Below are 14,552 nucleotides of genomic sequence, written 5' to 3' on the forward strand. Positions count from 1 at the left end.
GATTTGACTTTTTTTTTTTGAATTTCAGTACTTCATGGCTTTGAATGTTAAGAATATTTAATTCCTCATTTCTGTCTTTGGAAATGTACCTTTCATACATAAGCAGCACACCAGATCTTACTGTTGTGGAAGTGACGACCTTTTCCAGAAACAATGATGCTGATGACTAAAGCCAAGAATTTCAAGGGTTTTAGGTATGATGATGTGAGGTGCACACAGTAATGGTTGCATTAGTTCCCACATGACTTCAGCCTGTATGTGCATGTAAAGAAACGTTTGGCTTTTTGTGTTGAAGGTTTTTGCTGTGTCAGTCTGGAATCCCTTCCCAAGTAACCTCTGCTTTACGATAGTGTGAGAACAGCAAAGTACTGCACTTCGTTGTGTGAAAAGCAGTTAGTTTGTATTTGAAATAAGGCATTTTTGTAGTATTTTTTTGCCCCACTAACTACCATTTTAACACCTCCAGGATTTGTATACTGATCTCTTTATCTTAAATGTAGTTTTTGCGTAGTGAACTGGAGATAAAAGTTAATGTATTATTGTAAATAGATCAGGATTGGTGAAGAATAAGGGCAATAGAAATTGATAATTTGCATAGTACAGTTGGAGTTAAAAGTATAGATAGAATGAATAATGAAGATTTGAAAAGGTTTTATGCTGAGAAGTCGTAAGAAAGATGCTTGGACAAAAGTCGTCTAGCTTGTTGTGGTCATGCGGAATGTATGGTGGATGACAGAGCTGATACAATGGTCAAATTACACAGTATTTTATTGTATTAAAGTAAAAGGTTAAAGGAAGATGGACGCACTGAGAAAATGGATTAGAGCTGAAGGTATTTCCATGGAAGATGTTAGAGGAGGTATTTGGGATCAGTTGTTTACCGAAGTGGTATGATTAAGGACTTTAGTCTCAGTTGGCAAATCAGCTTGATGTGTAAAGTAAAAAAGTAAGAAGCTGTTTCATTAGTGAGGAAGTCCATGTTTCACTCTAGCACACTCGACACAGGTTAAGAAAGTATCAGTATTGTGATAAAAGCTGGAGAGTATGTACCAGATCTACCCATTAAATTGGGATGGACTACCGAGAGCTGACAGATAGATTTTGACGCTTTTGTCAAGTATTGTATTGTACTTTTGGACATGTTCTTGATTTCATTACATAATCGCAGCCTATATGTGAGATTGATACCCAAGTTAACATGCTGAATTTTTCTTCAAGTTCTTAAAACCTTGTTGCTGCACTTTGGACATTTGTGGTTTATATGAGATAGTCATAAACAAAGTTATTTAAACATTTTGTATACACCACTTTACTTATGCCTGCATGGATTAATAATGTGGTTAACACTTCTCAAAGCAAGAGAAATATGATGCCATACCAGGCTGTCTCAGGAAATATGAGGAAAAGGTAAGTAAATGCTTGAACTTTATTAGAGTATGATGTTCATCAAAGTTTGAATGTGGACAGGCCTATGTAATACAGTTATATTGCATGTTAAGGTTTATTGTAATGGTAAGATTTTTTAAAAACAAACACAAAATTTATAGCATGATCATTACAATGTGATTATTTTTGGTATTGCTTAAGAGTTTTTCTCCTCTGACTTCATTAGGTTCGGCAATGTTGGAGAAATGGAAGATTCATCGAGGCAACTGCTGTATTTACAATTAAGACATGACCTTTTAGAGGGCCACCTTGCACTGCCATCAGATGTGTTGCTCCATCTGGCAACTCTTGCTCTACAAGCAGAGTTTGGTGATCAGAAGGAACAGGTGAGATTTTCAAAGGCGGAATAAGATTGATTTTGAACGGGTGAGATTTACTGCATGTGAATGCTATTGTGTCTCTTGATTATCTTCTTTTGTTTTCTCTAAACCTCAAATGTGCACTTAACCAGATAGATGATAGGGGACCTTCTTGGTTGAGTAGAATAGATCATGGGAATATTGCTCATCAGTTAAGATCATGTTGAGTTTCGTATGACTTTTGATTTAACTTCCTGATATCTGATTAAATGGAGACTTCACCATTAGAGGAACAGTGGACCAGACAATGCTAAGAGATTGTTGATTTGACCTATATATTTGTCATAGCATTTGTCTCTAATGACCCACAGTTTGATTTAGTTATCTAGAAATTTTTACTGTGTGACACCTTATTGGTTATAGACTTTGAATAGAAAAGTCCTTTATTTTATTTGTTTTCTTTCCTAGGGTGTCAGCTACTTCCTCCCTGAGCATTATGTCCCTGAATCACTACTTCGTGGAGGACAGTCCGGTCAGGTGTCACGGACGCTACAACAGAACCACGCAGCTTTAGCAGGTCTACACCATGCGAAGGCTCAAACACGCTTCATTACCACTTTGCAGGACACCCAGCACTATGGGGCACATTACTACCATGTTACACAGGTAATCAAGATGAAAGTATGCTGTAGACATGATCTTCAGTTTTGGCTGATCAATTATGGTTCTAAGTTACATATACACGATGTGGCAAGTTTCATTTCATTTGTTTCTTTATTTGTCTTCATGCATATCTGTTAGTCTTTGATCCATAAACACTTGACAAAAAAATGAATGACCGCAAATATTACTTCCAGATACAGTATAGGTTTGGGTTACCATGGGGAACCATAATTTTGGGTTACCAGAAGGCATTGTAGGTCTTGGTTACCATAGGGCTTTGTAGGTTTAGATTACCATAGAGTATGTAGTTATAAGTTACCAAAGGGCACTGTAGGTTTGAGTTACCATAATGCACTGTAGGTTTGAATTGAGTTAATCAAGAGCGCGGTTTTGTTTTCCAGTCAAAATGGACTTCTCCCCTTTTTCAGAATGTTCATAAGAATGATCCATTTAATGCTTTTGTTGCTCAAATTACTTTTTTAGGCCTGCCTCTATAGCACCCTCAAAATTATTTTTTTGACAGAGGCACAACAAATATAAGAACCAATGATACTTCTTACAAATTAAAACTTAACCATTTCCTAATTATGAAAAACATATTTATTGGATTGGCCTCTGCACAGTATGTAAACATTTTGTAACATTTTGATGACTTTTTTATTTATATGATTAGCTGGACCAAAAATATCAGAATCGTTATTTATTGATAGGAAGGAAGTGATAAACATTCCAGGTTTAGGAGGCCACATTGATTACCAGGTTGCTCTTTCCTAAGTATGGGCAGTGTGGGCTTATTAGCATTGGGTCCTATTGGCAGCTTTGGGTTCTACAACCGTGGTGAGTCCCTAGAAAAAGCACACAGCCATCCGCCTTGATCACTAGATGGTTACTGAGGCTTTCAGGTCCCTCCTGTGACTCATCCTTTGTGTGGGTTACCACTTATGGCCAGCCAAAAGGCCTATAGTATGTGTAAAATTCAGCTTGTAGCAGGAAATTGCATTGTGTTAATGGAGGAGCACACTGTTAAGTGTACCTCGGTGAGGGACATTAGCACAGAAAGGGATGAACAAGAACCAACTTAAAGCGACTGAGCATAGTTCTTCCATAAGTAGCATATCCTTTAGCTATCACAGTAATGTGTTACAAAAACTTTTAATTCCACTCATAATAATCAAAATATAACCCTTCTTGGTGACCAAACACTGCAAGATCCGTAGTTGGTGAAAAGCTAAAAACATTGGATTTTGATTGATAAAGATTCACTTGATAGATTTTGCCATGTCCTAGCAACCATCTTGCATGAAATGAAATGCAAAATTAATGAAAAAGTAATTCACTTTGTTTTGTTGTTGTAGTATCATTGTGTGTACTGTAGCTGAGGTTTTAAGACCCAACACCAATAACATTAAGGGGTCACAAAGCCAGAAAATAGTTGCTCATAATCTCCATCATTTTTTCCTTTAGCTCAGCTCTTATCTGTTTCGAATATTAATTTCTATCTAGTCATTATTTTGAAAAGTAATTTAACTTGCACTTTTATTATTGACATGCATGCATTTGACATTACTACCTTGATCAGGACAAGGGACGTCAGCAGTGGCGACTGGGTATTGGGCTTGATGGTGTACTGGTGTTGGGCAGTGGACCCCTCACTTCAGAGTCTGTTGCTCAAGCCACACTTCATCCTTGGCCCTCAGTCAAGAGACTATCATATACCACACATAGACTAACAGTAGCAGTGCGTGGACCTGCCAAGTCAACCAAGATAAAATTTCATTTGCAGGAAAATAGGTGAGCTTAGAAACTTAATGTAATGTTTTGGTATGTTGAAAGTTAGAATTTGTGCATATACGTGCTGTCAGTGGATTGAACCAGGGTGTGTGAAGCATCTGGGGTAAACTATGGAAAGTTCTGTGGGGCCTGGATGTGGAAAGGGAGCTGTGGTTTCGGTGCATTATTACGTAACAGCTAGAGAATGAGTGTGAACGAATGTGGCCTTTGTTGTCTTTTCCTAGCGCTACCTCGCGCACATGCTGGGGGGAGGGGGTTGTTATTCAATGTGTGGTGGGGTGGCGATAGGAATGAATAAAGGCAGACAGTATGAATTATGGACATGTGTATATATGTACATGTCTGTGTGTGTATATATATGTATACGTTTAGATGTATAGGTATGTATATTTGCGTGTGTGGACGTGTATGTATATACAGGTGTAGGTAGGTGGGTTGGGCCATTCTTTTGTCTATTTCCTTGCAGTACCTCACTAACGCGGGAGACAGCGACAAAGCAAAGAACAGTGATAATAATGATAACTTTATTTATTTATTTATTTGTTATATTTGATCATTTCCCGCATCAGCAAGGTAATGCCAGGAAACAAAGAAAGAATGGCCAGTCCACTCATATACACACACACACACACACACATATATATATATATATATATATATATATATATATATATATATATATATATATATATATATATATACATAAATGCCCATACACCCACATATATATACACATATACAATATATACACATATACATGCATATACATATACATACACATATACAGTATATACACATATACATGCATATACATATACATACACATACTCAGACATATACATATATACACATGTACATATTCATACTTGCTTGACTTCATCCATTCCCTGGCACTACCCCATCCCACAGGAAACATCATCGCAACTCCTGCTTCAGTGAGGTAGCGCCAAAAAAACAAGACAATAAATACCACATTCATTCACACTCACTCTAGCTGTCATGCGTGATGCACCAAAACCACAGCTCCCTGTCCATATCCAGGCCCCACAGACCTCTCCGTGGTTTACCCCAGATGTTTCACATGCCCTGGTTCAGTCCATTGACAGTACATCGATCCTGGTACACCACATCATTCCAATTCACTCTATTCCTTGCACACCTCTTATCCTCCTGTATGTTCAGGCCCCAATCGCTTAAAATTTTTTTCACTCCATCCTTCCACCTCCAATTTGGTCTCCTACTTCTCTTTGTTCCCTCCACCTCTGACAAATGTATCCTCTTTGTCAGCCTTTCCTCACTCATTCTCCTTATGTCCAAACCATTTCAACACACCCTCTTCTGCTCTCTCAACCACACTCTTTTTCCTACCACACTCCTTTCTACCCCCTCACATAGTACATGACAGAGCCCTGTCCCTCTCCCTTTCACATGACATAAGGCATGTTCCCTTTCCATCCTCACACTGTACCTCCTCTCTATCCTCTGTTACGTAGAATAAGACATGACTTTACCTGTAATTGCCACCCTTACAGCATCTATCCACTCTTGCACATTACAAGACATGACATTACCCTCCTCCACCTCTCACACAGTCCAAGAAATAACCCCCTTCATTCCCTTTCTTGATACAAAGGATGAACCCTACCATCCGTGCCATTCACACAGAGCAGGTAATGATCCCCTCCCACCCCTGCTACTGAAACAATACAAGACATGACTTCTTCCATCCCCCCATCACACAGTGTAAGGTATGACTCTTCTCTCCCTTACTACTTGAGCAATATAATATATGACCATCCTCTTCTCATACCATTTAAGGTATAACCCATCTCTCCCTTACAACTGAAATGGTATAGGTTATGATTTTTGCCATTTCAAATTTCACAGTTCAATGCATAACCCCCTTCCTCTATCCCCTTCACATAGTGTACAGCATGACCCCCCTCCATCCCTGTTTCACAGTGCAAGGCTCAGTTCTTTCTTCTTTCATAACCTGCATCTACAAGGTGACCCTGACCAACCCCCCCCCCTCTCACAAAGTACAAAACAATAATCCCTCCCTCCCCTCTCTCCCTTTCACATAATCTCTCGTATGGAGTACACGTTGGCAAGGGAGGGATGACTGGAGAGTGTGGTGTATTAGTGTCCAGTGTGCCTGTGTGTGAGGGGCTTCCTGTTGTCTCTGTGCTGTTGCCATCATTTTTGCTAAGGCTTTACATGGGCTATACTTTTATACGCCATGGAAATTGGTACAAAGTTGTATAACAAGTGTTGGTTGTGAGGATATTCATTTTGTATAATATGTTGCTTAAATAGATAACCTAGTGTTGTGTATTGTCAGGAGTCGTCATGTTTTCTACCTGGCTACAGTTCACCAGAGTTTCCACTATGACGCTGCTGTCTTGAACCACCCATCTTTACCTGTTGGGGGCTCAGGGATACCCCTGGAGGTGATCCCTACCCAGCAGGACCTCCAGTCACGAGCCCCCAGTAGCACCTCCTCAGCAACAACGACTGCTAGGACCAGCCTTTCCTCAGCAGATGCTGCTGATGAACTGGTGTCTGGTGGGCAAGTTATTGAGGCACCAGGGGGCTCAGGGGACCACCATGGAACACAAAGTGACCATAATGAGTGCACAAAAGTGTCTTTAGCCCTCGGGGCAGAGAGAACAGATGTCTCAACATCCCTTTGGCCGGTAGTATCAGGAGGACCTAAGTCATCTGATAGTCTGTCTCGTGAGAAGTTTTTGTCAGATATCCTGTGGCGTGGTGGTGGGGATGAAGTTGATGAGGTTTTTTCTATTGAGAACTTGGAGAATGAGCAACAGTCTCACCAACGTCAGCAGCAGGAAGCATCAGGTGATATAAAGTTTTCAGTCCCACGGGTGTTTCACCAGCGTTCCAAGAGCAATATAGAAAGCAGCAGCAAGGGAGGCTCAGGGACTACTAGGCCTGAGCTTACCCGGGAATTTGGCAGTGACGAGTCTCTCCTTGCATCTCCCAAGAAGGTCAGTACCTCAGCATTACATTTTCATTCATTTTCCCAGAGCCACATTTCACCTCTGTGTTTTAGTACACCTAACATCACCAGCTGATCTTAGAATCCTTAAAAATTTTCTTCATATGTTTGTCCACTTGTTCTTATTCATACACACTAGTACCCCATTCCACACGCGAAAATCTTCCTTGATTTTCAGCTTTCCTCACTCTTTACATCATAATACTACATGTTCCTTCTAATCCCATACTTAATACACTTTGAACTATTATTTTCTCTAAACCTTCTTACCACACCTTATGGCCCTGCTTTTTGTTGTTATACCCTCTAGTACTTCTTCCGTGCTTTCCTTATATACCATGAGCTTCTTTCAGCACTTCTCAGCACTCAGTATCTGTCATTCCTGTCACTCATCATTTTACTTATTCCTTTGTTATCAAGAATTCTTGCCACGCATGTTTCCATTGACTTAATCATCCCTTAGATTATTTCGCACCCTCAGATGCTGTTTTCATTCCATGAATCTGTATTTTGGTCTTTGAAAAGAAAAATTTCTGAAATTGGATGACATTTTTTGGTGAAATTCTACTGACTGTAGGAGCAATTCTTCAAATAAGATGAAAGATTCTCTGTCAGATACATCAGAAGTTGTCACAAGGTGCCAAAAATTATCGTTTACACATTTTAGTATACTTTGTGTCTTAAGCAAATTACCTCATGTTTTATAATATCAGGGAAATGATTGAATATGAAATGAATTCATATGTGGAGGTATGTGATAAGCATTGCTGAAGTAAATGAAATTAATGTGAAGGATTTTCATAAATGGGCACGAATAAAGATACTGTTTGTATAAGACAATGCAGAACAATTTAGGATGAGAATGAACATATGAAGAAAAAATCTGTAAGCAAAGGATTGCTAAGAAATTGTAAAGATGATTTAGTAGAATTTTACTATTAGAACATGTGGAAATAATATCACCAGACATCTATGCATGGAAATGAGGCTCTTGTATGCAATGCTGGTCTCTTTTGATAAGTTTCCTTGGTGAGCAAGGTGGGAAGTAAGAAGTATTTTACCTTCTTAAGGGTGGAAGTTCACATTTCTTTTTAATAAGCTGCTAGGAAAAGGGTTGAAAATTTCTTGGAATTGAGATGGATAATGAATTAATGAAGATAGTTGTGCTTGGGATAGATTGAACTAGAGTGATGTGTTTTACAGAGCAAATGAAGCTGCAAGGGGAAATGACAAAAAGATGTGCAGGACCTGGTTGGGGTTAGGGGCTGTGGTTTTGGTGCATTACACATGACAGCTAGAGCATAGATGTTAGTGAATGAGAACTTTACCTTGTCTGTTAGTAGCATCATCTTGCTAATTCTGGAAATGCTGAACATGTATGGAAAAAGATAGATAAATAATGTGGAACAAAATACCAACATTTCAGTATATACTTAATGAAGGTAGTTGGATAAATTTTATCGATTTGCAGACTCTTCAAAGATAGGATGTGGGATGATTTATAAGATCTAATATAAAAGTATATGAAGTACTCAAACATGCATAACAAATTGTTCATGACATGGCAAAAGCTACAGAGAAAACAAGAAAAACCAAAAGAAGAACTCTGAAGATAAATGGACGGAAACCAACATTATGTACGACAAAGATAATACCTAAGAAGAGGTGAGGCTTCTGCCCTGTCTGGATTATAGACTCGTAAGGATTCACTATTGATAACACCTGAGCCCAGAGATCAGACTTTAGTCAGAACAGAATCGGATTTTGAAGACTTAATCAATGACCTGGCATTCCCAGAACCAGGACTTAGCTAGGGTCCTGCCCCTACCTGGATTTTTTTGTTTATTCTTGTTCAAACATTTTGAAGATGGGTGTGCTGGATTTATATGCAACAATTCTTTGCTTTTTTAGTGAATTTGAGTGGGTATTCCTTCTAAGGGCTCATTGCAGAACTTTCAAGTATATTCTGTTTTATGGGAAATTTTCCGTAACATCTGAATATACTGTATCTTCCAAGTATCAGGTTATTAAAGACGTTTTTATGATTCATTCTTGTTGGTCAGTTCAGAAAATTATGGCGAGCTTTATTATCATTACTGTAATTCATTCGTAATATCTTCTTCTTCCTTTCAATATTTTCATGCAAATTTAAATGCTTGATAAGCTAATTCGTTGTTGTCCATTGAGGAAGGTTTTCCTTCATTCATGATGATCAGATGATGTTATGTGATTCGACAATTTATGATGGTTCATAGTGTTGCTCTCCAGACAGAGTAAATATGAGCAACTGAGTGTTGGGTGTGGTGGTGCAACAACGCAGCATGCCATTCATGTTCACTTTAGGTGCTTCTTGTCCTGTGTGTCTTGTTGCCCCCCCCCACTTGTCTCCCCTGCTTATTGATTATTGATCTTTAGCAAGTCCCCTTCCTCTAGTAAGTGTTGAGGATACTATTAACCATTTTTTAAATGCCTCACAGACTTCCTCCATCCATAGAGTGCATCATCATTCCCCTTCCCCTCATTTAAGTGCTTCGCTTAATCCCTTCTTTCTATAAAGTTCTCTAATAACCCCTTCCACTTGTAAGTGCCACACTAACCTCCTCCCTCTTTCAAGTGTCATTAATTCCTTCTTTAAAGTACTTGACAAGCCCCTTCCGTCTTTCAAGTATGCCATTAACCCCTTCCCTTTTCAAGTATCCTACGAGCCCCCTCCCTCTTTCAAGTGCCTCACTAACACCCCCACTCCCCCTGTTAATTGACATTTACAAGCCTCTTTCTCCTTAAGTACCTCACTAACCCCCTACCTTGATAAGTGATCCATCTACCCCTTCCTTCACTTGAGCTAACATCCGCTACCTTCCTGTCTCAGTCATGTGCCTCGCACACCCCCACGCCGTCTGTCAAGTACCCCAGGTAAGCCCTCTTGTCAAGTGCTTCACCAGACACTTCTTCCTGGAAAAGAGTGAAACCGCTATTCCCTCCTCTCTTTTTTTTGACCAAGTGATACTCTTTCTCCATTTATTCCCTTCACGTAAGCTTATCCTATACTTCGCTTAGTAGAAGTCTATTCCCCTGCCCCATTCCCACTGTCACCCTAGCTGTGGTCCCACCCCCTTGTGAAGCCCCCCCCCCTGCCCCTTCCACTAAGCCCCCTTGCTGTGAGACCCATTCCCCTCCTCCTCTAACCCATACTTGTGCCCCACCAGGGTGGCGGGGTCAGGATGGGGACGCGAGTGTCCGCAGCAGCACTGCAGAAGCGTCGGCTGCTCCGGAGCACAGAGGGTCTCTACCACCACCACCACCACCACCACCTGCCCAGCCTCCATGAACTGAACACCACACCCACAGCTGTCGTCCTTGGTAAGTACTGACCCCCCCCTGAAGTGAGTACTCCCTCTGGTGTGTACTGACCCCCTGAAGTAATTACTGACCTCTCGTCAAAATCCTCATGGCTGCTGTCCTTGTTTTGTAAGTACTATGGTGTACGAGACACCTTACCATGGTACCATACCAGTATGAGTATTACGGTACAACGTACCATGGTTCCATACCGGTATGAGTACTACGGTACAATGTACCATGGTATCATACCGAGTATGAGTATTACGGTAGAACGTACCATGGTACCATACTGGTATGAGTATTACGACACAACTTACCATGGTCATACCGATATGAGTATTACGGTACAACGTACCATGGTACCATACCAGTATGAGTATTACGGTGCAACGTACCATGGTACCATATCAGTATGAGTATTACGGTACAGCGTACCATGGTACCATACTGATGGCGGTATGTAAGGATCACCGTGCACCATGCCATGGTACCATAGTGATATGGTTGTGTCATATGACCCAAGGCACAGAATGTAGCCGGATGGAGGGTGTCATGTGTCTGGGTATGGTGGGTGTCATGTGTCACACGTGCTGATAAAAGCCTTATCAGTTGCTCACGTGACACACACACACACACACACACACACACACACACACACATACACACACACACGTCAATATTTTTGTGAATTTTTGATAAAGTTCTTCCCATTCTTTTCTCTCCCCTCCCCCCCTCCACCAATTACCCCCCCCCTGCCTAACCCTCCCTCCTTCCCCTTCCCTCCCCCCTCCCCTTCCCTCCCCCCTCCTACCCCCGTTGGCGGGTCACAGGTCAATACTGGAGTTGATTTTCGCGTGCACAGACAACAGATGTTTGGCCACGGTCCTGTCAACTGTGGCCACTACTGTGATACTGCTACTGCTACTACTGCTATACTGCTATGCTGCTACTACTACTACTACTACTACTACTACTACTACTACTACTACTACTACTACTACTACTGTTACTACTACTACTACTACTACTACTACTACTACTACTACTACTACTACTACTACTACTACTACTACTACTACTACTACTACTACTACTTCACCAGTCTCGTCAAGTATGGTAGGGTAGTAGTGATAGTGTTGCTACTTACCCTTCATGCTGGTCTTACTTCCCGACATCTGTGTCGCTATGATTATGTTATTACTTTATAACCTAACTCTCTCTCTCTCTCTCTCTCTCTCTCTCTCTCTCTCTCTCTCTCTCTCTCTCTCTCTCTCTCTCTCTCTCTCGAATTGCCATTTTTTTTTACCCTTTATTTCGCCTATTTATGGCCACCTATAAGTGATAATGCTTCACCCTAAAGTCGAATTTATGATGTGAGATTGTAAATGTAAATTTTTTTTTTCGTTTGTAGTTATTTTTACAATGACAGCCATTTATTTACATAATTTACTTTTATTTTCTTTTACGTCTGTTACCTAAGCCGTTTTTCGTAGTAAGTACTGTATTTACAGTTGTATTAATCTGCTGTATTTACTCTCAGAAATTGCACATGCATATGTTTATCTTATATTTATTATACTTAATCGCTGTTTCCCGCGTCATCGAGGTAGCGCCAGGAAACAGACGAAGAATGGCCCATCCATATACATATGTATGTATATACATATACATACATAAACGCCCATGTACGTACATATACATATGAGCATATATACACATACATAGACATATGCATACATACCCATTTCCATATTCATACTTGCTTGCCTTCATCCATTCTAGACGCTACCTCGCCACACAGGAAACAGCATCGCTACCTCCCCCCCCCCCCCTTCCCCCCTGCTTCAGTAATTACCGCCATGTATGGTGTTTTTTATGCAATTTACATTAGCATATATATAACTGGTTGAATGCATGCTGTCATATTTTTTTCTTTCTTTTCATTCACGACACTGCTTTCAAAAATACTTCAAAAACCCCCTCCTGCCTTATTCTTGTATGTAATGAAGGTATTTTAACTACCTTAGTCCTTATATGTAATGAAGGCATTTTAAATGCCTTAGTCCTTGTATGTAACGAAGGCATTTTGATATCGATTTTGTGATTTTAAAGAGAGAAATAAAAATGAAAAAAATATGTGACCTTTATATGGCAACAGCGCGGCCCAGCTGATTTTTGTTTACACGTTTCCATGGCAACCGCCGTCATGGCGGCCCTGTTGTTGTGTGCCAGGGGCCACTTGTTGTCGCTCTGCTCCTCCCATCTCCTCCTCTTCTTCTTCCTCCTCCTCCTCCTCCTCTTCCTCCTCTTCCTCGTGAGACGGACCATTCTAAACCCCTTACGATAACGAAGGAGGAGGAAGTGTGCGATAAGTCCGTCGAGTGGAATAATAGAGATAACGAGGATAAGAAGAGAGAGAGTGAGGGCGCGGAGAGAGAGAGAGAGAGAGGGCGCGCGTCGCTTGATCGGGCGTGTGTGTGGCGCGCGGGAGGGAGGCCAATCAGCTGATCGAGAGGCAACGGTGAGTTACGGAGATATGCGGAAGGGAGTGAGTTCCTGCCCCGTGGACACGGTACATGTCGCTGGTGGAGGATGCGTTTCCCCTCGCCATGTCATGCCAGGGGGGTTTCCCCTCGGCATGTCATGGCAGGGGGGTTTCCCCTCGCCATGTCATGGCAGGGGGGTTTCCCCTCGGCATGTCATGGCAGGGGGTTTCCCCTCGGCATGTCATGGCAGGGGGGTTTACCCTCGGCATGTCATGGCAGGGGGTTTCCCCTCGGCATGTCATGGCAGGGGGGTTTCCCCTCGGCATGTCATGGCAGGGGGTTTCCCCTCGGCATGTCATGGCAGGGGGGTTTCCCCTCGCCATGTCATGGCAGGGGGGTTTCCCCTCGGCATGTCATGGCAGGGGGTTTCCCCTCGGCATGTCATGCCAGGGGGGGTTTCCCCTCGGCAGTTGTGTAGTGGTGTGTGTGTGTAGTGGTGACATGGAGGCTAGACTTCCCCCCCCCCTCCACCCTCCACCCTCCCCTCGACAATGTGGGAGGGGTGTGTGTGGGGGGGAAGGGAGGTGGATAGGTGGAGGATGTAAGGGGAAAGGGGGTTGCCTACGATGGAGGATAGTGAAGGATGGGTGTAATGGGGGATGGTGGGGTTGGGGGTAGTGGACGAGGGTGGATGGGTGTGGTGGGGGGGTGTGGTGTGGGGGGTGTGTGTATGGGGGGGGGAGGGGGAAGAACTGTGTGGCTACACAGTTCACGGTGTATCGACTGGGTTCCGCGGTGACCCTCCCCTCCCTCCTTCCCCTCCCTTCCCCTTCCCTTCCCCTCCCTCATCCCCCTTCCCCTCCTCCTAGGGGTTGCGGTGGGGGAGGAGAGGGGAAGAAGAAGAAGCGGAGGGGGAGGAGGGGGAGCTTAAGCAACAAATTACGGGTGACTTGGGGGAAGGGAAGGGAAGGGAGGGGGTGGAGGGGAAAAAATGTCTATCAGTGCGCCGCGTGACGATAGATAAATTCCTGTATCATTGAGTCAGGTCAAGATAGGTCGTGTAAGTTAGTGGGTCACGTTAGGGGGAAGACAGTGCTGCGCGTGATCAAGATATTCCTATATGAGTCCACGGGGGAAAATGAAACACGAAAAGTTGCCAAGTGCACTTTCGTGTAATAATCACATCATCAGGGGAGACACAAGAGAGAAATATGAGTCAGTTGATATACGTCTCTTCGTTGTATATCAACTGACTGTTATATTTCTCTCTTGTGTCTCCCCTGATGATGTGATTATTACACGAAAGTGCACTTGGCAACTTTTCGCGTTTCATTTTCCCCGTGGACTCATAGGAATATATATATATATATATATATATATATATATATATATATATATATATATATATATATATATATATATATATATATTATATGACATTATACATGACAGCTAGAGACTGAGTGTGAACGAATGGGGCCTTTGTTGTCTTTTCCTAGCGCTACC

At 42.0% G+C, this 14,552-nt stretch overlaps 1 protein-coding gene across 2 annotated transcripts in view; it reads left to right on the top strand.

The window, feature by feature from the left end:
* LOC139759005 (tyrosine-protein phosphatase non-receptor type 13-like) overlaps nucleotides 1-14,552 on the top strand; it is a 260,354-nt gene that overhangs the window by 207,310 nt on the left and 38,492 nt on the right. For both annotated transcript variants that reach the window (XM_071680887.1, XM_071680888.1), the window contains exons 14-18: nucleotides 1,613-1,772; nucleotides 2,214-2,411; nucleotides 3,988-4,199; nucleotides 6,541-7,207; nucleotides 10,425-10,578. In XM_071680887.1, the coding sequence (XP_071536988.1) occupies nucleotides 1,613-1,772; nucleotides 2,214-2,411; nucleotides 3,988-4,199; nucleotides 6,541-7,207; nucleotides 10,425-10,578 (1,391 nt within the window). The remainder of the gene's footprint in view (nucleotides 1-1,612; nucleotides 1,773-2,213; nucleotides 2,412-3,987; nucleotides 4,200-6,540; nucleotides 7,208-10,424; nucleotides 10,579-14,552) is intronic.

This window comes from Panulirus ornatus, chromosome 32 (genome assembly GCF_036320965.1).
Source record: "Panulirus ornatus isolate Po-2019 chromosome 32, ASM3632096v1, whole genome shotgun sequence".
NCBI lineage: Eukaryota > Metazoa > Arthropoda > Malacostraca > Decapoda > Palinuridae > Panulirus > Panulirus ornatus.